The sequence below is a fragment of the Magallana gigas genome, chromosome 8 (assembly GCF_963853765.1).
Source record: "Magallana gigas chromosome 8, xbMagGiga1.1, whole genome shotgun sequence".
Taxonomy (NCBI): domain Eukaryota; kingdom Metazoa; phylum Mollusca; class Bivalvia; order Ostreida; family Ostreidae; genus Magallana; species Magallana gigas.
In genome coordinates, this window is record NC_088860.1 from 5,844,477 (window position 1) to 5,869,616 (window position 25,140).

General features: G+C 33.4%; 1 protein-coding gene across 3 annotated transcripts; it reads right to left on the reverse strand.

Moving 5' to 3' along the window:
* Nucleotides 1-2,202: 2,202 nt before the first annotated feature.
* On the reverse strand, nt 2,203-21,636 carry LOC105339916 (serine/threonine-protein phosphatase 2A regulatory subunit B'' subunit beta). 3 transcript variants are annotated; one of them, XM_066068692.1, is made up of 15 exons: nt 21,545-21,571; nt 21,379-21,455; nt 15,228-15,531; nt 11,133-11,513; nt 9,712-9,815; nt 8,497-8,599; nt 7,696-7,770; nt 7,293-7,379; nt 6,095-6,251; nt 5,304-5,352; nt 4,959-5,045; nt 4,518-4,662; nt 4,158-4,307; nt 3,780-3,883; nt 2,203-3,459 (listed from the first exon to the last, which is right to left on the reverse strand). In XM_066068692.1, the coding sequence occupies exons 3-15, from the start codon at nt 15,510-15,512 to the stop codon at nt 3,309-3,311; spliced, it is 1,878 nt and encodes a 625-aa protein (XP_065924764.1). In that variant the 5' UTR covers nt 15,513-15,531; nt 21,379-21,455; nt 21,545-21,571; the 3' UTR covers nt 2,203-3,308. The 3 variants fall into 3 exon arrangements, with proteins under 3 accessions (XP_065924764.1, XP_065924763.1, XP_065924762.1); XM_066068691.1 differs by lacking the exon at nt 21,379-21,455 and having other exon boundaries at nt 21,545-21,636; XM_066068690.1 differs by lacking the exons at nt 15,228-15,531; nt 21,379-21,455; nt 21,545-21,571 and adding an exon at nt 12,368-13,295.
* Between the last annotated feature and the right edge of the window lie 3,504 nt (nt 21,637-25,140).

Here is a 25,140-nt window from a genome sequence, read left to right on the forward strand (position 1 = left end):
CAAGACTAAAAATACATGTATAATGAACATTTTGTCACATAGAAGTTTCCAAAGCGCACCTCAGGAGTGTATTAAATTGGTTTTGTAAAGATGTTTTTATCCATTATATTTTAACTGTAAGATGTCACAGTTAGGTCATTAAATTTTAAGTTTATGTACAGTTTACCAGTTGGAAAAATTTTTGTTCAAAACTTGCTTTAAACCAGCAATTCTAGAACGCACAATAATGTCTTTATGAATGGTTTCAGAACTTCTGTAAGGTTGGGGTCAACTGAAGGTCAATTGTACAATAAAAGAATGAGCTGTATATAAAGATTAATTGGGTTTTTTTATTCATATTGATGAATTTTTTGCCAATTCCATATGAATCAGGAAAATAAATGCATTGTTTATTTTAATCAGATTTGTTGTCAGTGATGCATTGTTTTTAATGTAAAATATTCTAGCAGTATTAGATGGTTGGCACCTCTGCATTCTTGATTTGTAAATTTAAAGTCAATGAAATAATTGCCACATAAGTTTTTTCATGCAATAACTTGATTGATGAAGTGTTTCGTCCTCATACTTGAGGATCTTGTACTTGTTTTGGCTTCAGTGACTTGGCTTCTTTTATTTCGTCACAATATTTTTTAGCAGAAATAAAAAGAAGAGAAACTGGATTGTGTGCTTGTGTTTTTTTTATTTACATAATATTGGTGGTATTAAGGTGGAATAACACAAAATGGCTGACCGCTGATCAAAACGACATTTCATTTTATTAAAAGAATTTTATGGACTGAAACATGTAACTTACTCCATAGCTGAGTGGATAAAGTGTCGGACTTAAATTGTGATCAGTACACCCCGAGTTCGAATCCCGCAGGGGCTTTTGTTGTTACTTTATACTGGAATAATTATTTTAGATATTCATTTTTTATCCCCAAAATGCAAATTTTTCGCTTATTTGACATATGTACAGGTAATTTATCATTATATCTTTCATTATCAAAAAATTTCCTGACAATTTGAGTGACTTTCCAGATGTGTTATTCCACCTGAAAAGAAAATTCCTGCATTGAAGAATTCTGAAAGTAAATAAAACTTTGTAAATAACTTGTCTCATTAATGAAATCTGTGTTCATTCTGCAGTAGTCTCCCTAATACTCATTTCCATGAAGACTTGCTCACATGTACATATTGTTGAATTATTTTTTTTCAAAAGATAAGGGATCTTTTCAGGCACAAAAAATGATTGAACCACAAAGAAAGCAGTTAAAACTGTTCCATTCATAACCAAATTTATGGTCACAGAAAGAATCGGAAAGCTACTGATTTCATTCCCATTTCAAACTTAACGTACTGATATTAACTGGTAGTGTAGAAAGGAAGAAAAAAAGATTGAATTATATTTTGATTAGAGGTATACAGTTCAATTTTTTAAATGCATCAATCACATCTGGGTGAAAACACTTTTTTCAACATATACACTTAACAAAATTTATAAGTTTTATCCTGATAAATAGAAGAATTTGAAAATTATAAAATGAAATATGAAATTTTCCACATTTCATAACTGATATGATTGATTTCATCAATAGCACAGTTAAAATAAGAGAACAACGATTGAAACCAATTAACAGTGTTAAAACGTCAAAAAATTAAATTGGTATTTCTTTGGCAAGCTGAATATGATTGGCAAATTTTTGTGAACGATATTAGTCCTTTGTGATATTTTAATTAAAAAGTAAAACACTTAATATGGCCAAATTAATGATTATTGAGGAAACAGCCAGAGCCGTTGAAATATTTGTGTCTGCATTGTTTCTACGACAGATTGTACTTACTTTAAGTATGCTGTTTATTTTGTCCTTGACATTGTTTTAAATATGAAGCAATGCAAAGGAAACATTTTTTTGATATAATTTTTCTCTTCCACGAGTGTGACATCATTTCCACTGGCAGCTTAAAAAAATCCAAAAGCACTGAGCTAAATTCAACCAAGCTTTAAGTGTTCATGATATTTAGCTCAGGTCAAGGTCTCAAGTTACAACCAGAGGTCAAGGTCAATGCACTGTTTATAACTATTGAAAGTTAAATGGAAATCAGTCACCCCGACAACAAGACAAATAAATGTACTTATTTCATATAGTAAATATATTATACTAGGTGAACACTTAAAACTTTGGTTAAGTGTATACTTGGGTATTAAAAACACAATACAACTCAATATGTAATATTTATTATAATTTGTTTCAATAAAAACAAAATAGATTGACATATACATGTACATGTATGTCACAGCACAATGAAACAGATGTCAATAAATAAATAATTGGGCACTTAACATTTCTCAAGACAATTTGGAATGAGAAGGGCCCATGACTGAAACTATTGCTAATAAATATGATGTGGAGATGCATAGAGAATCAAATCCTACATGATTTCATTTAACATGGACATGAATTCATAAAAACACAGCTGCATAGTATTTCTTCAAAAATAAAAGCATCTAACAAGACTTCACAAGTCCAACCAGTGAGTAAATTGCCATACAATGCATACTGAAGACGAAAGATTACATTAACAGTTTGCAAGATTTTTCAACAAACATATAACAGATTTTTTTGATGCCCACAATTTTGTTTTGATCATCAATGAAAGAGCACTTTCAATCAAGCATCGAATGTCATCATTAACGACAGTGATAAAAATAAGAAATTGCAAAAATCCACTTTAAAAATATGAAGCTGAAGATGTAAACTATAGCAAGGAGGAACAACTTTTGGGGAAAGAGGGTTTGTGACTTTGTCTGGCTCCTGAAGATCTAGATACATGTATAAATCTAGCAATGAAAGGATGTGTCTTCCTCAAATGTAAGGAAAACAAAACTGATTGTTCTATCTATCACAGTGACAATAACACCTACAGCTGTCGATGAAGAGGGAGACAGTTGCCATGGAGACTACTGTGCTAAGTAATATTCAAATGTAATGAATGACCAATCTTTAGCTTAATGTACATGTACTTACACTTTGCTCAATTGTAACATTACCTGAGGAATATATTTACCATTTTATATTTTTAATTCATGATTATTTTTTCTATTGAAAAAAGTAAGCATTTGTTTGTTCCAAATACAGGGAAGTATACATGTTTGGAATAAAAAAGAAAGGACATTCTTCACTATTTCTAACCAAATTAATGAAAATTTATTCTCCTGATGAATTTGAAAGGATTTTGTTTTAATACTGCATTCAGGGAAACGTGTCTCTCTCACACCCATCTGTTGCATCCTCAGGTTACCGGGTATTTGTTATTTCTATCCTGTGTTAATAGCCCAGATTATTTGATGAAAAGTCATAGATATCATCCTCTTTGTTGTTTGAATCCAGGAACTGGGCGTTATTGGACTGCTGAACCCTCTTCAGTTCCTGCTGAATCAAATCTTCATCATCAGGCTCAAAATCATCCTCATATTGTCTGAAACACAGAGATAAAGACAGTAACACACCACTGGAAATGTAAATTGTTTCTGAAATGTTTTAAATCTTGAAAATGAAAAACTATGAACAAATATTATCATAAGTTTCATTTCTGCAAACTATTATGTTTTTTGCAGAAATGTTATGCAGAATAATATTCAGTGAACAGGTTAACGTCTGGATCCCAAAAAAAGTTGAAGTGTAATACAGTTTGTATTAAGCTAAAAGAACTCATTTAACAAGAACTACTGGTAATTATGAATGACTTTGAGATTGTGGTAAGAAATGTTGTGCCTGCCACACATTAAATGTAATTACATTTCTTCTTGGTCGTTGGATCCTTCTTCTGCCACCAGGATTTCGTATTCCTCCACTGCGTACTTCTCCCAGTCAGAGGGCTCTGACACATCACTATCAAAGTCCTAAAAATAACACTCAAATCATCAAACAAACTGCTATTACTATTTAAAACGCATTAAACGAGCCCCTGTTTCTACTTCTTTGTGTACATGTACATCTATGATGAATACAGTAAATTCCTTATTTTATGCAAGAACTTATTTCCACAATAAATGCCAAACTTTTATAGGTCACAAAATTAAAAGAAATATATAAAATGTTTGTTTTAATGTATATTTTATTAACTTTTCACACTAAATTAATCATGTCATCAGTATATTAAGGATTCCCACTTACCCGTGCATTGGCAAAAGGATCTCGTTGTTCATGATCCAAGAATTTGTCCAGGTTGAAAAATGTGTCAAAGAAGATATTGGCCATCTTGCAGTTTTTGAGATCAGCAAGTGTTATTTTACCCGAAACTTTCGGTCTGACTAGATCAAGCATCTGAAAATAATCATAACAATTCCAATGTCATAAGAATCTGAGTGCACTAAAAAATGTTCAAAGAAAACATGTAAAAATCAAAAACAAAAGTTTTACTACTCCTAGTCCTAGGAAATATTAGAAATCTATTTGAATATCACATTTAAAACTGATCAAAACTGTTATTTCTGGCACTCAATTTACTGTACTTCGTCTGTAACAAATATTTACCTGGCATAGACAATCTTCAAAAGGTAACTTCTCTATCCCCAAGGATTCCATCTTCTGCATCTGTTCATCATAGAAATATTCCATTTCATACATTGATATGACACCATCTCCATCCAAATCCATACACCGGAACCAGTACTCGATGCTTCAAGGAACAAAACAGGGGATTAATTGTCAGCACAAGTACTCGATGCTTAAAGGAACAAGAATGGCAGATTAACTGTCAACCATGCAGTGTTGGCACTGATTTTCAAATATAGTTTTCAAAGGATAAATAAATATTAAAATTACGGTACACATCTAATCCCTTCAGCATAAAATGGATCTCTTTGCAATTCCATTCTGTATTGTAAAGATGCCAGCATAAGGTTAATCTTCTATACACAAACGATGATGTTAATTCAGTGAGAGAACAGACTGCCTGTGTCAAATAAACCCTACCTTGTTGGATGTTTCTTGTCCTCCTCAGACATCAGAAACCACACAAACTCGGGGTAACTCATTCTTCCCTCCTTCAGACTACTGCCTCTGAAATATAATAATGTTATCTGTTACCACTGAGTCAATGAAAACAACAAAAAGTAACACTACATTTTCAAGCCATGTTTAATTCATAGTTTTCTAGATGCTTGAAGGTAACCAACTCATCTACACATTAAGTAAATATCACATAAAATTCAAAACTAGGTTTCAAACAAAACAGCAAATTAAAACTGCACCATCTTTCCAAACAAAATTTGTGTTTGACTTTGATTGTAAACCGACTGTAACAAACAAATTCCTTACTTGATGACTGAACCGGAAAATATCCTGTCTATCACTTTGGCAGATATAGCTGCAAAAGGAAATATGAAGGATGCATTCTATGAAATTCAATATTAAATATGTTACATCACTAATTTTTATTATTTATCAATACTCATTATTAACAATGATATTTTGTCAGTAGATCGGGAAGGATAATAAAACACATCTACAATCTTTGCATGCCCCTTCAAAACAACACTCTTTGTTCATACATTTTCAAATTGATATTCCTTATATGGGATTTTAGGATCAGAGGACGGCTTTAATAGACAGTGTCCCAATTTGAGAACTTGGATGTTGAAACTCATAATAGAATCAGGATGATCAGTGAACCAGATTACAAAGGTTTCAGAAAAGGCAAGTATGAAACATGAGGAATTATCATCCGACATGTAAAATCATGAAAAGCACATCTTGTGAATTTCCAAATCTCACTTTTACGTAAACAAAATGAAAATATGTTAAATTTGGTATTCATGATTTTTATATTCTCATGATTTTAATGCAAAACAGTTGAATTGTGGAATAAATAATCAATAGTACATGTACTTGGTTACAAAGATTTATTCAAAATATTCAGAATTCAATCCATTTTCATTATTTTCTCCCACACGTGTACCGTAAAGATAATGAATGCATTTTCAGGCCCTATTAATGTTGTTGCCTAAATCATGTAATTCTTAACCCCAGAGACATGATCAGCATTTGCATTATAGATAAATCATATTCTGGAGGAGATGTGAGCTCCAGAGATCCTTATGTATGAATACCGTGGTCATTGTGCCTGGCTAGGTCCTCTCGGCTGATGTATAGATCATGGTCTTTATCCAGCTCCCAGAACTTGCAGTATATCACATAGAAATGTTCATAAGAAAAGAAATCCATAATCTGATTGATATCATCCTCTTGTTCCAACACACACAGCGTCTGAAAAGTTAATTGGATACCAGGTACATGTTTATTGCATTTTTATCACTTAAAGACACCATCATATAACAAAAATAACATGGCTTCCACCCTGTCCAGTTACATAATCATTAGTATACACCAAGAGATCCTACATGGATTAATCAAAGACTTACAGGTATATGTCCTTCATGTATTTGTATAAAATAATTTCAGTTCCTCCGTATGGACTTACAGTGGGAAAGAATAATGGATATGCAAATATTAGAATATGAACCCCAAAAGGTCCTTCAAGTATACCAGTATGTATAGGACTTACTAGTACATTACCCTAGAGATCTTATATCTATAAATGTACAAGTCCCCCTACTGAGCCTACATTGATCTGTATTGAGATTACTGTTCCATGTATCCCTAGAGAACCGACATATATCTGTATAGATACATGTACACTGTGGATCTTAAAATGCAAAATCTAAGGACTTATCCGTACACCTAACCCCAATATACAAGTAGATCTTACATCGACCAGTAGAGGACTTATCTGTACACCTAACCCCAATATAGATCTTACATCGACCAGTAGAGGACTTATCTGTACACCTAACGCCAATATAGATCTTACATCGACCAGTAGAGGACTTATCTGTACACCTTACCCCAATATAGATCTTACATCGACCAGTAGAGGACTTATCTGTACACCTAACCCCAATATAGATCTTACATCGACCAGTAGAGGACTTATTGGTACACCTAACGCCAATATAGATCTTACATCGACCAGTAGAGGACTTATCTGTACACCTAACCCCAATATAGATCTTACATCGACCAGTAGAGGACTTATTGGTACACCTAACGCCAATATAGATCTTACATCGACCAGTAGAGGACTTATCTGTACACCTAACCCCAATATAGATCTAACATCGACCAGTAGAGGACTTATCTGTACACCTAACCCCAATATAGATCTAACATCGACCAGTAGAGGACTTATTGGTACACGTAGATGTACTTCTCTGTATCCTATATCAATAACAGCTAAGAAGAACATACCTGAAGAAAACTACTTTTCCTGAGCTCGCTGATGGTGACTCTCCCTGACCAAGACCTGTTGACACTGTAGAAAATACGGGCTATCACCTGAAACACAACAACTCTACTCATCAATGCTCACGGTCTCATTCTTTTACAAGCCGCAAGATTATTCTACAAAATTACATGAAAATTGCATGAAATACTCTCATACTGAGATCACTGACTAAATTTTGTTATAATGTTGACACCATGTAAAGTGGGTCATAACTTTATGATATGAATTCATATGATAAGGACTAGAATATCAATTCAATAGATTACAGTATACATCATAAACAGTTTCAATTGAACACTTGTCAATCTTTTTCTTATTAACACATATCTAAAAGAATATAGAGATACTTTCACAATAACAACGTACAGTGTTGATATATCTTGAGTGGAATTCTGGGGCTTCTTGGAGAAACGTCAATCCTGGATGAGAATCAACAATGTCCTGTGTAAAAAAAAAGGCCACATTAGTCTTGTATTCTTGTAAAGAATTTACAGCTGCACTTTATTAAGAGCACTAATGAATGAAAAATTATATATCATCAACATCAATGGATACCTCTTCTCATATATATTACAAAAATTGTCCTTTAGGCTAAAGTTGAGTGTAATCAGAGAAATTCACAACCCTATTTTATTTTCAGCACAGTCCACCTCCCACACCAAGATTTAAAATTCAAAACAGATCAAATTTAAAATGGTACAATATCTGTTTAAACAAGACTGTGTTCTGGCTAGTTTAAATTAGGAGGAATCTTGTATACTGTAATTTTGATTGGGCAAAAAATCTCAAGAGCAAATCATGTAAACCCAAACTCCAATAAAATGAAGACCGACATAGAGAAGATTGTGCTTTAAGAATGATATCCTTACATAATTCCATGGAAAAATTATCACAGATATTCCAAACTATAAGGGCAGTATTTTTTTGAAAAGAAATTTTTTCCCCCAAAATAACTACATGTAAGATAGGTAAATGTATATATTGAATATAATTGGTTAATATCTAATGTTTATATATAAATCTGAATTAGGAAATTGAAATATCCTTAAATACAGATTTCTCTTTAATTTTGTCTGAGAAATGATCACAGCATGCTTCATGCAGAGAGCAATTTTTTTATAGATTTGGACAATGTAGCCCAATCACTTCATTACAACAGAATCCAACCTGAATAAGAATGAAGAAGTCGTCCTCCTCTAGGTAGTTACAGTCGGGTTTGGCCGCCAACTTCACAAATCGAGCTGCTTCATCATGGCAAGGAAGAAATACTCTGACAATCAAACAAGAATTCATTATTAGTACCCTTTGTTCATCCATGTACAACTACTACTACTAGATTTATGAATTCTGATAGATGGACAGTAGGTGGTATATCCTGTAAAAGAATACTTTGTTTGGATATGTACTTGTGTATAGAATCTTCATGTTACATTTTTTTGTGACTTACAGTAATTTCATTATATAGCTTACAATTATTGTATTATTTTGTTGCAGTATCATTAATTATCAGTGGTTTCCATTTAATTTACGTATTTATGATATTTGGGGAAAATATCATAAAATATGGAGAAAAGTCACATTATTTCCAATGACATTCACAATAAATAAATACACCTTAAAGGGGCATGGTCACGATTTTAGTCAAAAATCATTTTTCCGATTTTAATGTTCACGATGCTTCAGTAAGGCATTTTTAATAGGCAACCAAAATTTGAGTGTCATTCGTTGAGTTATAAGCAAGTTACAGAGCTTGCAATTCTTTGACATGTAAACAAAGCTTTTGTTTACATTTTGAATGTTGAAGTGAAAATTCCAATTTTAGACCTAATGAATGTGTTAAACGTAAGAAACCGTTTATTTACGCTTAAAATGAATAAGAAGATGGACAAATCAGCTTGAAAAAGATTTTTTACTGGTATATTGAACCTATGTAAACAACAACAGGGCACGAGCCTTGTTTACATGACAAAGAATTGTGAGCCCTGTATCTTGCTTATAACTTTACAACAGACCCCCAAATTTCATTTGATCAGTAGAAAAGCTTTCCTTAAGCATTGTAAATAATGAAAATAGAAAAATAGAATTTGACCAAAATCGTGACCATGCCCCTTTAAGTATTTCTATACTGCCCCCATATTTGGTCACAGAATAAATTTAAAATTTTGCTGATAATGCAGCTTAATAAATTCAACTTTTACAACATGTTTGTCAAGTAGGGTCTTTGATTCAATTTACAGTTATAGAAAGTTGATTGAAGGGGGGACTGAGACAGCATGCAGGCCAATACATACTGTACATAGTCCCAAAGGAGTAAGAGATGCATATCCAATTAGTAATTTACATGCCCCGATAGGTATTTTTCATTTTTATCAGGTATTTTACCTTTTCCACATGGCAGTGAAGCTGTCTTTGGTGATGCAGCCCTGCTTCTCCCCACCACTGCCATGGAACAACAGTGCTTTCCAGTACATTGGAAGGTCACATGCCTGAAATAGACCGTATGGTAATATAGTAGGTCATTTGAAAAAAAAAATATCATTTTGTAAACCATGTTTGGACAAAAATAATTTTTGACAGCTATTTTCAGGGAAATGTTGGCTCCCCTCCATTGTATACTGGTAAGTGTTTCTTTCGAACTAAGTCCATCCAGTTTAATGAATTGAATTAAGTTGAACTTTGACCTTGATAACTGACCTTGAACACTTACAGACTTAAAATTGACCTCTAACCTCTCACTTCACTAATTATGTCATAATGAGGTCTAAATATTGTGCTGCTCATATTCTCAAAGTTAAGGTTTCAAGCCCACAGATACATCAAAATCAAAACCCCCTTTTTAAAGTCAAATTCTCATTAAAATCATATTTGGGACAAACTAAATGAACAGAACTTTAACAGTTGCAAAAATGTTTTTAAATACAAACTAGGCAGCTTTGAAGAAATATCTAGATTAAATCATCTGGTACAACTAACTGTGAACTACTCATTGGGAATAATCTCTGATAAATTTGACTGGAAACTACTTAGTGTAACATATTTGGTTAAACGAATCAGAAAAGATCTCTGGGTGACACAGGGGACATGCAAGGATCTGTACTGGTCTCCAGAATCAAACTTCCTCAAACATTACACATTACACCTACAGAAGACACAATTGTTACATACAGTGACCTCACACCCCTCAGTCAGGGCACTGGTCATGGCAGAGAGCCACTGCTTCCATTAGTACAGAGTAAATATTGATGATTGATTGCATTACATTACCAGAAACACCAACAAAATCCTGACTCAAGGTATGTCAACACTTTGCCAGTAACTTAGTCTGACTCTACCGTACATGTAAATCCCAGTAAGGATAATTCAAATGCCTAAATGTATTTCTTTATTCTGTATCAAATGGTTACATTGAATCTTGGGTGGAATGGGGGGTGGGGGATGGGGGGGGGGGGTTGTATGGGCAGAAATCTAATCCCATCATATATGATACATGTAGTATTTGTCCAATAATGAGATACCAAGTTCCAGATAACACACACAGTGAAATATTTTACATATGGTCTTTTTTTATCAAATATACCTTAATATATATCAATATTCCTTATAAAACTATCAATTTAAATTTTTTTCCCTTATTAATACCTTGTAAAATTTACTAATGCATCTATAATGTAACCACCTTACAGCTATCTTAATGAGAAGAGTATATAGTGTGTACTCAGATGGTCCCAGGTCTCATAATTAGGTGGTCCACTACTACAGCCCGCTGATCCTCATACAACACTTATCAATTAGACAACTCTTACCTTAGTAATGCTCTTCATGTGTTGTTTGTACGCCTTCCCATCTTCCAGTTTGCCGATTTCTTGTAAGGCCTTTTGGAGATGTTCGTCTCTATTAGAATTTATCACAGGTTTGCCATACGGATAATAAAACTGAGGCACTTTGACATTATTGAGATTGTTACTAATCTGGGCTTTGTTTTCTCTCCGTTTTGCTTTTTCTGTCTCTCTCCCCGCACTAACAGAAGTCTGAACACTAGAAGTCCCAGTCTGAAAGGATATCACATTTTTGTTGTTTTCTTTTTCACTTTCCACCAGAGGTTCGTTTGATGGTGTGGAATCTATGTGATCTTGTGATAATGTTACTTTTTTACTGGTGTCCTTGGAAGAATTTGGTAAATTTATCTGAAACAAAAATCACAGTTTACAAATACATGTGTATTAAACAAATTGACTGGTTTATTTTCTTACATTTCTCAATTTATATGGCATCACCAGTTCATAGCACCAGTGCATGATATCAATAAGACAACATATGTTTTTATGCTTTTTCATGTGTTGCTGCGTACGTGAAGCAAAATGGATTCATTCTTTTGCTCAAAACAACCTCTTAGAATCCAAGGCTTAAAAAAACATAGTTCTCAAAAAACTAGCAATTAACTCACAAATGTAGTGAAACCTTTTACATTAATTATCACAATGCTGCTCAGATAATACAAAGCAGAAGTGGCTCATTATCTACTGAATCATAAAGCATGGAAAACAACAGGGTTCTCAGTATACAGTAATAATCCAGGAATATGACAGTGACATTATAGTACATGGAGTATGTCACTACAAAATGTATAATATCTTCTAAAAATAAAATGTTTGAGATGATATATGAGTCTATATACATATGAACTACTGTACTTGTTTTGATTTGTTTGATGCTTAAGTTAGAATCTACAGGTAATTTATTACTTACTCTCTCTCTCTCTCTCTCTCTCTCTCTCTCTCTCTCTCTCTCTCTCTCTCTCTCATAACAAACTATTCAAGATATTCCAGCAGATGATATCATGCAGACCAAAACATTTTACAGAGAAACTCCCTTTTTCTCATTGAACCCATTCCTCCACTGATTTGCATGCATCTATAGGAATAAAAACGATAGGGGGAAAAAAAGCCAACATAAGAGCTATTTCTTGATAAAAAAGATGAAGAAAAACATCAGTGCTATATCAGTGATAATGAGATAGAGACATAATACTACTCATTACATGCTGTGGGTTGCTGTGGGGGGCGTAGGTGGCTGGCCTGGTGGGTGAGACCTTTGCCACAGGTATATGACCACTCTGCTGACTGCCTTTCCGTCTGCTGTAGCTCTGAGGAAACGGGAAAGACACGGGAGTACACCTCCCAAAATGAATAGCACCACACTTGGATCCCCATCCTTTAGAATCACTCCTAAAGTCACACTTTTCACAGTGATGAAGAGCTCTCTTCCATTTCAGCTCGATCCTACAGTTATAATACAGCGTTACACGGGAACACACCACCTGAAACTCGGCGCAGTTCTTGGCCATCATTCTACTGCTGTAGTCGGGAGGCAGTACTTAAACACTTCCTGCTTAGACCTCTCAAAGTCTGTCTGTTCCATATCCTCTCACAGAATTCACTCCCAAAAGTCCTTCAAACTGTGGTACGTTACTTCATCAACAGAATCCCACCTTCACATTATGTATAAGATATCCAGAAGATGCTACCTCTTCACCAGGTGTGGGAGCCCCTACTGATACACACGCAGCCACCTATCTGGCTAATTACTCCCTCTGATTATCATAACGAATATATCTGTAGTAAGAGCCAAAGATTGTAGGTACCAGGCTAAAAGGTTTCCAACACAACTATTGGCATGGGGATAAGCTTGTGAGATTTGACCCCATCCGATCTAGAATCAGGTTCAGCAGACACAGGGATGTGTAAATACCATCTGAAGATGTGCACTGGGGGAAGGAGAGCTAGGAATGTGGAAGAAGCACCACTGCGTGATGTACACTGTGTGTGTACGTCTGTGCTTCTGATCATCTAGCACACAACAAATACCTGAGCTACATACACGTCTTGTGTAGTACCTATGTAGAGCTAATGTTTTTCTCCTGGTCATTTCATGGTTCACTGGCTGTTCAGTCACACAACTTGTCATCTGGCCTCCATATACAGCCCCCTTGTCTACAAGGCTTTATCAGATTTCATATCGGGGATACTGTTTCCAAATTTTCCAATAATAAATCACTCCATACAAATATTTTACAAGGCGTGTAAATTAATTTCCTATTACATGTGTGCATCTATGTGTATTATTTAACCAAGTGCATGGAGTTTACTGAGATTTTCAGATATGCTGCCAAGATAAGACATAGTTTAAATGTCGCTTCTGTTAAATAAAAAAGAAAATGAAGAGATACAGCTGGGAATAATTACAAATTTGGTATATTTTTAAAAATTTCATACATTTTTGAAATTAAATATTGTGAAACAAATTTTAAATTGTGTATTAGTTAGTTAACAGGTAAATTCTCGTCAATGATAGAAATAAACAGCACAAAACAGCTAGACATCAGGGCTCCAAATTACAGCTGCTTTTAAAGATTAAATAAAAGGATAAATGTCTAAAAGACATGCATCTAAATAGAGTCCTTTTTAAAGATTCAACTTGACAAGTAAAAAGAAATTAGTGCAAACTGGGAAAAACTGTGCACATGTAAATAATCAAATTCACATGAAACCAATTGTATGTTTAAGTGACCCGGAAACACAGCTAAATTTAAAAGAGAACCTGAGACAGCTCTGTCAAGGAGAGAGCATTACTCTCCAGCATCTGACCTCCCCAAAATCCTCAAGTAAACAGTCGCCACGGTTACGCCCAAGTTCACCTCCTTACTCCCCAAATTCCACAAAACTTCCGAACCCTCGAAGTCCAAGGAGAGCTTTGTCCAACAATTAACTTAATTTCATATGGAAATAAACCTCAGAATAATGAATGGCTAGATCCAGTCAAGATGGGGGAGAAATATGCGTGAACACATCAGCCTTTGAATGAAGTTCTCAACTTATTCCACCTCAAGTCTGACAAATGGCAGTCCACATAATTCATTTTCATTCAACCGTTAACACATTTCACAAGCTTATCATTACAAAATTACTAATTAATGTAACAAAATAAACCATTAGAATAAAAGGGTGAGATACTGTAAAATAGTATCTATTATTTATAAAAGACTTTTCATAGATGAAGATGCCAAATCAGGTACCAATTACCTGTACAATACATGTAAGTCAAAAATATGCAATCCACTTGGTCAAAGTTATATATACAATACTTATAGACAATATATGTAAACCGTAAACTAAGAATATTTTCTTGAATGTGTGGTTTTAATTTTAAAAAATTATCCAATCAGTAGGTCAATCCACTAATATAGGAGTTGCGTCAATTAGCAATTTTATTTTTGTACCTTCAATCAAACACGAGATTAAATCAACAAAAATTTAAATATATGCTAAACTAAATGCTCCTTTTTAAAAACACACTTAACTACATTTACCACATTTGGTCATAAAAATTTCTTAAAGATTTATCATTATATTATAATAATAGACTATATACTGAAAAAAATCATTCAATCATTATAATTATTGGACACACTCTGGGCATTGGTAGAAAAGGAAAAAGTACATTTATTAACAAATATAATACTATTATGTATTTTATTATAAATGAAAACAAACTTCTGTTGTAAATAATTTGACTACTTTTTTTAAATAAAGATATCACATTTAATTTGATAGATTGGATTCATTAACTCTACAAGTCAAGTTTTTCTCAGCATATAGATGTCTGTCAGAGTTATCTCCCTTTCACTACTAATTTTCATGTGTAATTCAGGGTGTTCTTAACATAGAGATTCAATTGGTGTCGTAAATTTACTTTTTCACTATGACTTTATAACTATAGCAGCATATTCCCATAGGTTTAAATATATCATACCTTGCATTCATTAAACGAAAGGAATCTTTTAAAAACATCAAAATATATTAATTCAGATAATAAAAAAAGATGTTGTAAAGTAAACTTACCCTTGGTGATCCATTGTTGGCCTTGTTTTTGTTGGACAAAGCTCTCCTTGGACTTCGAGGGTTCGGAAGTTTTGTGGAATTTGGGGAGTAAGGAGGTGAACTTGGGCGTAACCGTGGCGACTGTTTACTGGAGGATTTTGGGGAGGTCAGATGCTGGAGAGTAATGCTCTCTCCTTGACAGAGCTGTCTCAGGTTCTCTTTTAAATTTAGCTGTGTTTCCGGGTCACTCAACCAACGAGCAAACAGCTCATCCACTTTGCTTTTTAGAAGAGGTTTTAATGCCATTGCAGTTTGTTTTCATACCCTGTTCAAAAAAGAAAACTGTAAGACAAAATGCAGAGACAAGTTGTGAAGAGGGATTCAAGCAAATAATTGTCTATTACATGGACAACTTTTTTTACTTTGTAGCTCCACCCCCCCCCCCCCCCCCAATCTGTTAAAAAAAATTTCATATAGTCACAAAACTAAGTCCAAAAGGACTTCAAACCCTTCTATAGCATCTAAAAAGATATCTATTTCTTGTCTGCACATTTTATGGAGATATCAAAACTGATCTTTAACCTGTGAATCAAGGTTCTATGGTGACTTGACCTAAAGGATGATCAAATTCTTTGCTATACTGTAAAAGTGGTTACTTACACTGGTGGTCAAGTACGCGTGTTCCATGGTCAAACAATACGCATGGGTATATGAATACGCGGATGAGTGATTCACAACACTAGGTTTTTAGTTTTTTACCATAGGTGCAGGGGTATTTTACGCGGGTTTAACGAGGCCGGGTCTAATTTTTTCTGCCCTAGATTTTTGAATGGAATTTTTTACATGAACTTCTACTGATATAATTATTATTTTAAGATAAAAAAATAAGACATTTACCACACCGTTTGTTTAAGGGGTCATCTCAAAGTTTGTTAATTTTTAACATAGGACCCTATGAGATTTTGCTTGAAATGTATCAATTTTGCACATTTTTTACAATTTTCTTAAACTTCTGCCCTAGGGATTTCTTTTTCTATTCTACATATTAAAGTTATTATTAAAAGGCATCAAATGGTCAAATAAAAAAACCTTTTACCTTCTGGTTTGTTCCAGGGGTCATATCAAAGTTGTTTTTTGTATGCCCAATTTCCCAGTTTGTCAGATAATGGCTATTTTTTATTTAACAAAGACGAAAATGGTGATCTTTATAATATCATTAACTCTTTACCCCTTAATGCCACCTTTTGACGCAGAGGCCATATCCTTAACACTATACCCTGGGCTACCCTTAGAGTGTTTTCAGATGAACTGAAAACAGCTGGTGTGTGTTTTTGAATAGACTTATTACAGGTCTTAGCAAATCAAACACATAGAAAATTATATATCAATGGATTTGTAATAAATTAAAATTTTAATATTCATTGAAATTTTTTTTATTTAAGTCACTAATAAAGCAATACAGGTGCTAACAGGTATATGAAAATAAAACTGAGTGTTCTACATTAAAGCTTTATTAAGAATAATTTCAAAACAGATACTTGATAAACATATTTAAAACTGTATGTATTAATAATTATTTAATAATTTTTATAGAAAGATTCCATTATCATCATGGAATTCGTTTTTTGATAGTAAATAATTAAATGTACCTGTGGCTGACTTTTCAATTTATGTCTATCATTTTCAGACTTATATTTACGAATTTTTTTCAATAAATGGTGTAAGAGAATTTGATAAATCTAGCATGTTAACAAAATAAGTGTGTTGACTTTTTGAAAAAATACAAATTTACCGGTATATTCGTGTATTTAGGGGTTGCAGGTAATGCACACCTTGTGTTCCGTTTTCTGTAACTACACAGATTTTTCCACAAAATTTTGCATGAATTTGACATCTGGCTTTCATCATTCAATCTCACTACCATTAAATCTAGAAAATTCTGCCCCTAAACTTGATTATAAACAAAAAGTGAAAACATGTGCGATGTCCGCATCGTAGTCCGCCATCTTTGTTTATTGTAGTAATGCATCACGCCACCATACACAGGTAAATCACGTGATATCTTTATTTAGAATGAGTGAACAACCATCCGTATACATGGCCAGGTGTATACCAGTCAATGTTTATAATAAACAACAGGTGCTGAGGGGTCTAATTAAGAGCTGTATATAGGGTGCGTCAAAAGTCGTCATTAAGGATATGGCCAGGGTCGTCAAAACGCGTCATTAAGGGTTAAAGGATAGAAACCTCTAAGGGGAAAAGAGTTAAAACATTTAGACATATTTTAGTAATAAATAAATATATAACATCACACATTAATGGTCATTTATATAAAATACATGATTACTGTTTTGAAATATATGAATTAAGCTATATTTAGGCGGGTAAAGAAAACGTGACAGAAGGCTAGGCTTGCTGAACCCTCTTCACGTTTTCAACCCGAGCCCAAATATAGCTTATACTCCGAGACATTTATGTTTATTCCACAATATAATATCAATTTTACGCATCAAACGAGCTATTTTCAACAAATTTCGCTGAATATCTGCAGTTGAAACTATCACGCCATGGCGTCAACAAAGCATAAAAGATGACGTCACAATGCAAATGAAACGCTGCGCGAAAGCGTGCGTACTCGTTCTGTACTCGGCCTCGTTAAGCTAACCATGTAAGTAGCGTAAATACCCACTTTTACAGCAACATGTTCTGCTTACAGCAGTATTACTTCATTGAATTGACTCTTTTTAAAAAAGCAAAGGGGACCAACAAGAGTAATATCAGTTGTTGTTGCATTTAAAGTAAATATGATACAACTATAACAACACCACAATTAATGTAATAATCTGCAAGAACTTGTATGACTGGTGTTGATTTGATTTACAGTCTCCCTAACAAATTCACATGACACATCCTATTGGAATGATATATCAATGATTGATACCTTAATGGAAAATGATTGATGTACCTGCAATAATTCATCAATTTTTTCTCCACATTGACACCATTACTCTTATATTTGATTGTACATGTCGTTGGTGAAGTACCTTAACCCAATATTTTGTATTCTGTTCACAGTGTCAGTGATTTTTCTTATGTCATTGCAAGTCTTGAAAAGATAATGTATAGCTGGATTATAACTCAAATGACTTGCTGTATATGTGAGTAAAATAATTCAACTGCGTTCAAATCTTTCAAAAGAGTGACAATGACTAAGTAGTTGCCTAGTGAGGCTACAATATATAACAGGCTAATACTGAGGGTAAAAAAAATTCAATTTTCTAACTTTGTAACAAATTGTAGTCTTTTAAAATGGTGAAAATAAAAGAAACCCATACTCTTTTTATCAGTGTACATGTACACTCTGTACTTGCATTCAGACTATAAACATACAAGTATTAAAGTATGTATAAATATTTTGTCTGATTCTAAATCTAGTTAAATATGATGAAATACTGATCCCAGTTTAAGGTGAAACATTGATAACGTATGTTTGAAAATGCACAGAATATTTCGGAATGTAAATGAGGTCTCTTCTTTTTTTGTATTTCTTTCAATCAACATTTTGTAAATCAATCTATATATATTTATTCATGTATTGTTTGACTCCAACGGATAATAAGACTCTGTGATACAGAGTGCATACAGATGAAACTTAATGTGTATTCATGTATATAGTTATTGCTATACAGTAAATGGGGGAAAATGTACATTACTGCTTACTAACTGCTAATTACTGATGTGTGCTGAATCTCTTTGAATGTTTCAATTCAATGTAAATTTATTGAAATTCAAGGAATTACCCTTCTTCTATTCTTAATGGAAATGAAATTCATTAAAGTGAAAGACCCTGAAAAAACAGATTTTTTTCTAAAGAACTATATATGATATTAGTCAAATTTGGCCCCCATAATTCGCCATTTTTTAAGTGTTTCAGGTATATTAAATTGTTGTGTTATTTTTTAGAAGAGTTGATATAAAATATGTTTTTCACACTTATTTATTTGATTTATTTGAAGTCACTAGCGGTATATGACATCAGAAGTGACGCTATTTTTATAAAGCAATCAAAATTAGTCGTTATTTGACATTTTTCTTTTTTTTTTTTTTAATGGGAAATATAGAGCCAAGCTTTCAACAAGAACATTTTTTTTGGTAACTTATAAGTACTGAAAAGATACATTTTTGGTGAAAATATTTTGGTTGTTGATGCTTTTGGAGTTTTGCTAAATGTTTTCTTAAAGAAAAACTGCCTGAAAACCAGCTGTTTTATGCTAAAAATGTGAAAATGGTGGGAAAAGGTAAACTTTATGATGTCATATTTTTAAAATATGGGCTCTTCATTTAAAATGAAAATTATGAAAAAACTTCAAATGTATATTTGTACATAGAAAACAAAAATTTATAGTATAATAATGATGTTCATTTAAGGGGGCCATTTTAGGCTCAAACTATACATAGTCCTTTGATATAAAAAGATCATATTAGGATCTTCACCAATTCTGTAATTTAAAAAGTTTAAAACAAATAAATTCTAAAACAAAATGGTTGTCAAATGTCCACATGTTCACATTGTCAAGGTTTTGGGATTATGGAACTCCATACAAATATAAAATTTGTGGAAATAGATGATTGGGAAATATGGCAAATGGGCAAGCAGTATTGTTAGCCATGTTTGCTATCAATTTATTTTTAAGACAAAATTCTAATTTATAAACTTTTAAACTATGAAAAACACACTGACCTACTTTTTATATTGTCTTTATTAAAATCAATTAGGATTCAGATCTCAGTCCTGATGAATTCTTTCAATAACAGTATGTTCAGCATGCAGTACAGTAAGTGTACACTAAGCACTTGATATTTTCAAAATTTTAGACCAAAACAAGAAGATACTATTGAACTTACAGAAGGAATATCATGATATGAACAAACTTGAATCTACACTACCTGAGGATGCTTCCATTTTAATTTTAGCTTTCCTGACCTAATAGTTTTTCTCTATATATTCCTATGTAAAAATCCATTCCCCCATTGTGGCCCCACCCTACCCCCGGGGACCATGATTTGAACAAACTTGAATCTACACTATCTGAGGATGCTCCCATTTTAATTTGAGTTTTTCTGGCCTGATACTTTTTGAGAAGAAGATTTTTAAAGATTTTCTCTATATATTCCTATGTAAATCTTGATCCCCCTATTGTGGCCCCTCCCTACCCCTGGGGATCATGATTTGAACAAACTTGAATCTACACTACCTGAGGATGCCTCCACACAAGTTTAAGCTTTTCAGGCCGAATAGTTTTTGAGAAGAAGATTTTTGAAAAATACCAACAAATTTTCAATAATTTTCAATTATCTCCCCTTTAAAGAGGGCGTGTCCATTCATTTGAAGAAACTTGAATCCCCTTTACCTAGTGGTGCTTTGTGCCAAATTTGGTTGAAATCTGCCCAGCGGTTCTTGAGAAGAAGATGAAAATGTGAAAAGTTTACAACAACGACGACGACAACGACGACGACAACGACAATGACAGACAACGGACAAATTGTGATCAGAAAAGCTCACTTGAGCCTTTGGCTCAGGTGAGCTAATAAAAAAACTAGAAGAAATGATTATTACTTGCCATTACTTACCTCTGAAAATACCCAGATGTCATAGTGTTAGAAAGAAACCAATATATAAGGCTGGGAGTTAATCAGAGTTATGTTAACCAAGTGTTCAAAGCATAGATTGTCACCAGTTCTGACAACTACACGTTTCTAAAAATCAAAATATTATTGAAGAACAGTGGATAAAGGCTGCGTCTGTCCACCTCTCTACAGAGGTAAAACAAATGTGCATAGTCATCATGAATCGGATTAATCAGTGTTAATAGAGATAGTTATCAAAATCTTTCAAAATGGCAGATAAAAGGGCATAACATAATTTAGTGTGTACATACTGTATTAAGTTGTTTAATGTATTTGACGAATAAATGTTATGTCGTCTGCATCAAAGAATCCCACTGTTATGAATGTATACCGTACACATACAGAATTAACAAAAAGTAATTCTATGTTACACTTAACCATTAAGAAAAAATTACAGAGGTTATTAAGATGGAAAGTAAATACACGCCCACGATTAATCAAAATTGTCAGGCAGAACGTTTCAATTGGAGAAAACAATACATGCCTTTGTGGAATGTGCATAGATAACTCCTTATTTTCATCTGTTAAAAATCCCCTCGTTTAAGATATTTTGCTCAGGATCTTAATAAATAAACATTTTTCACATATACACTTCCTCGAAAACACAAAAATACATAAACGATAGCATAAATATGTTCAATGTTACTTACAAACAAGTAGGGTCTTGCCGTTGCAGTTTTACAAAATATGAAACCGGATGTACCAGCACGACTAATATTATATGCCTAAAACCAGTGACGGAAGTGTTAAAATATCCGGAGTGAACGGAACTCTTATTCCAACCCGCATTTTCGTAAGAATCATGTAAATTATTGCTCTTTGTAAGTATTTATACATCTTGTACATGAGGCTTTATTGGGTGTGTACTTGAAACAATCCTGCCAAACTCCATAATTATTCTACCGTATCGATTACTCCAATCTAATCTTATCTATAATTAAAACACTATCAATGCCCACCATAAAAAAGGCAATATCGGTAGAGAGAGCACATCACCCAGACAGCATTTTGATTACCGGGTAAACTGTTTGGCGAAATTATATACGAAAATGTGGGTTGGAATTAATAATCTCAAAGGATTCCTTCCGTTTTCATACAAAATGTTATTAACAACAAAGGACAAGAGGGTACCAAGCCTAGGTCTGTGAAATCCCGTGCACCCACGATGTTAAAACGACAAACGTACATATCTTATAAAAAAAATCTTACATTTGAAGGTGTGCATCAGTACATGTATATTACAAAACTGCATTCTCCAACAAGTGATACATTAATGATTTATACTTTGTACTTTCTTCCTTTGTTTTATTTCTAAGTTTATTTTCGCAACATTACAGCATCATATCTCAAACGATCTCTAAATGGCTATACATGTATATTGTTATGGGACAATATGAGTACAGGGCATGAACTTTATTTATTTTTGGTGAATAACTTTCATAGTTTGACAATTATTTAATAGAAAAGTTTGTGGAAACCAAGACTTTGGTTCATTAAGGGTCTATTAACTCCACTTTAAAAAATCAACAGTAAAAATGATTGAAAATTTATCTTTATAATAAGAGTACTTTAAGGATGGAGTACAGACCCATTCATACCCTAACTCTGCAACTGAGTGCAGTAAGTGGTAAAGATTTTGGCATAAAACATTGTGCAGCTTAATTTTGAAACCTGTCATGTTTTGTTCAAGGGGGGGGGTCTCACATTTTATACGCACCTGTCTTTTTCCTACAAATGAAATATGCTATATATTCATCATGAGAATTCTTACGATACATAATGTGGACCATTTCCATTCTGATCACGCTGATCCGTGGAATCCAGACATCTGTCCATCATATTGACACTGATTAACACGCTATCAATATCATATTTCAGACATTACTCTTCCTTTCTTCTTTGATAAAAAAATTCCATAGATGACATCTATAACATAAGTCATTACATTTAAAAAAGCATTTTTATGTAGCCTTTCGGTCTATGATATGAACAAAAACGGTATCAAATTCAGCAACTTTTCAGTTCCCAATTAGAAAACTATCACACTTTTTATTATCTGTAGATTATATTATCAGTTAATTTTGTTTTTAGAAACAATTTAAGAAACCGCCGACAGGAAGGAATATGATAAAATAGCTAACCGACATGAAGAATGAACTATCAAACAATAAAGCACATCTCCCTGAAATAAATATCAAAAGATAGAAAACCGATCGACTTAAGCAAATATCAAAGGATAACACACCGATATAAAGGATATCAAAGGATGACACACTAACAGGAAGGAATATCATAGGATGACACACCGACAGAAAATGTAAATATATCCCAATACATGACACACCGATAGGAAGGAATATCAAATGGATGACACACTGACAAGAAGGAATATCTTAGGATGACATACTAACAGAAAGTAATATCTTATGATAACACACCAATATAAAGGATATCAAAGGATGACACACCAATAGGAGGGATATCAAAGGATGACACACTGATATGAAGGATATCAAAGGATGAGACATTTAAAAACAGGAATGATATTAATTAGATCAAGGATGACACACCAACAGGAAGGAATATCAAATGATAACACACTGACAGGAAGGATATCAAAGGATGACACGCTAACTGCAATGATATCAAATTAAGGATGACACACAGACAGGAGGGATATCAAAGGATGCCAAGCCGACAGGAAGAATATCAAAGGATGACAAAGGACATCAAAGAGTGACACACTAACAGGAAGGAATATCGAATGATATCAAAGAAGGACATCAAAGGATAGCACACTGACAGGAAGGATATAAAAGGATGACACACCGGCAGGAAGGAATATCAAAGGATAGCACGTCGATAGCTAAAATATCAAATGACAGCACACGGACTGGAAGGAATATCAAAGGAAAGCAAACCGATAGGAAAGAATTTCATAGAATGGCAAACCGTGGAAAGAATATCAAAGATAGCGCACCGACATGAAGAAATATCAAAGAATAGCAAACGGACGAAAATAATATGAAATGATATCCCATCGACAGGAAAGAATATCAAATGATATCATACCGACAAGAAGGAATATTGAATAACACTACAATGATAGGAAGGAATATCAAATGATACTGCACTGACAGGAAGGAATATCAAAAGACACAGGAATGTTTATCATAAGATGGAAGAATAAAAAATCCAAAAAACATCACAACACGAACTGACATGAAGGAAAATTTAAAAATAGCAAACCGAATGCAAGACCTATGAAAAGAAGCCAACCGAGAAAAAAAAATATCTGAAGATTTCGCACTGAGATATAGGACTATCAAAATTAACGAAACCGTATTACACTATTAAAATAAACAACAATAGGTAGGACATCTATCGGAGAAAATTAAAAAGTTAGCACGTGACAGGGAAATTAAACACAAATGAGAGGAAAACGAGAGGGAAGAATAAAATAAATTAATAAAATCACACAGGCAGGTAGGGTTATCGACGGATCGAAAAGAATCAATATCAATAGAGAACAAACTGACAGGAATACATTTTAAGTAAAAACATACTGTCTGGACACATCAAGATAGCCAACCAATGGAATTCGGTTGCAGTATGTCCCCTCGTTGTTCTAAACAGCGCTTTGGTTTGTTCCACCCTTTTGGCGTACATAAAGTGTATATATAATTGTACTTGAGATTATCAAAATTAGATGAAAGAAATTAATTCTATATAAATGAAATTTACTTCATACAACAGGGGTTAATATTGCATTCAACGTTTGGGTGTGTTTTATTTTTTTTAGCGAAAGTCAACGAAATTTGGCTTGCAATTTTGATAACCTTGAAATAAACCTAACAAATTGTTAGATTTCGATGTTGGCTGTAGATTTCTAAAAATCGTACGTAGCGTTAGACTCATTTCCTCATTTCTTTTTAAAAGAACCAAAAGATACGTTTATTGTGTCATTTTGCGAGAAATAAAATGACAAAATTAGCATTTGTAGCATGTTTAATTAAATATTAATAGTTCTCGCCTACGCATAAACATCTATTAATTGATCGATTGTTTATAAAATCTATATATCCGATAGTTTAACTGTAGTTATACAAAGACCGTCAATCATGCTGGTTTTTCATACAGGTCTTCTCTCGTGGTCGGCAAATATGAATATTATAATTAACGGACAGTTCCTGACCAAATGACTTGTAAGTTTGGAAACCGCTTCAGCTCACTGTTATCGTCTTTT

Coding starts and splice junctions, on each gene's coding strand:
- LOC105339916 (XM_066068690.1), bottom strand. CDS start 12,676: ATGATGGCCAAGAACTGCGCCGAGTTTCAGGTGGTGTGTTCCCGTGTA. Junction 8,600..9,711: donor TTCACTGCCATGTGGAAAAG/GTAAAATACCTG, acceptor TTTGATTGTCAG/AGTATTTCTTCCTTGCCATG. Junction 5,046..5,303: donor TTTTCCGGTTCAGTCATCAA/GTAAGGAATTTG, acceptor ATTATATTTCAG/AGGCAGTAGTCTGAAGGAGG.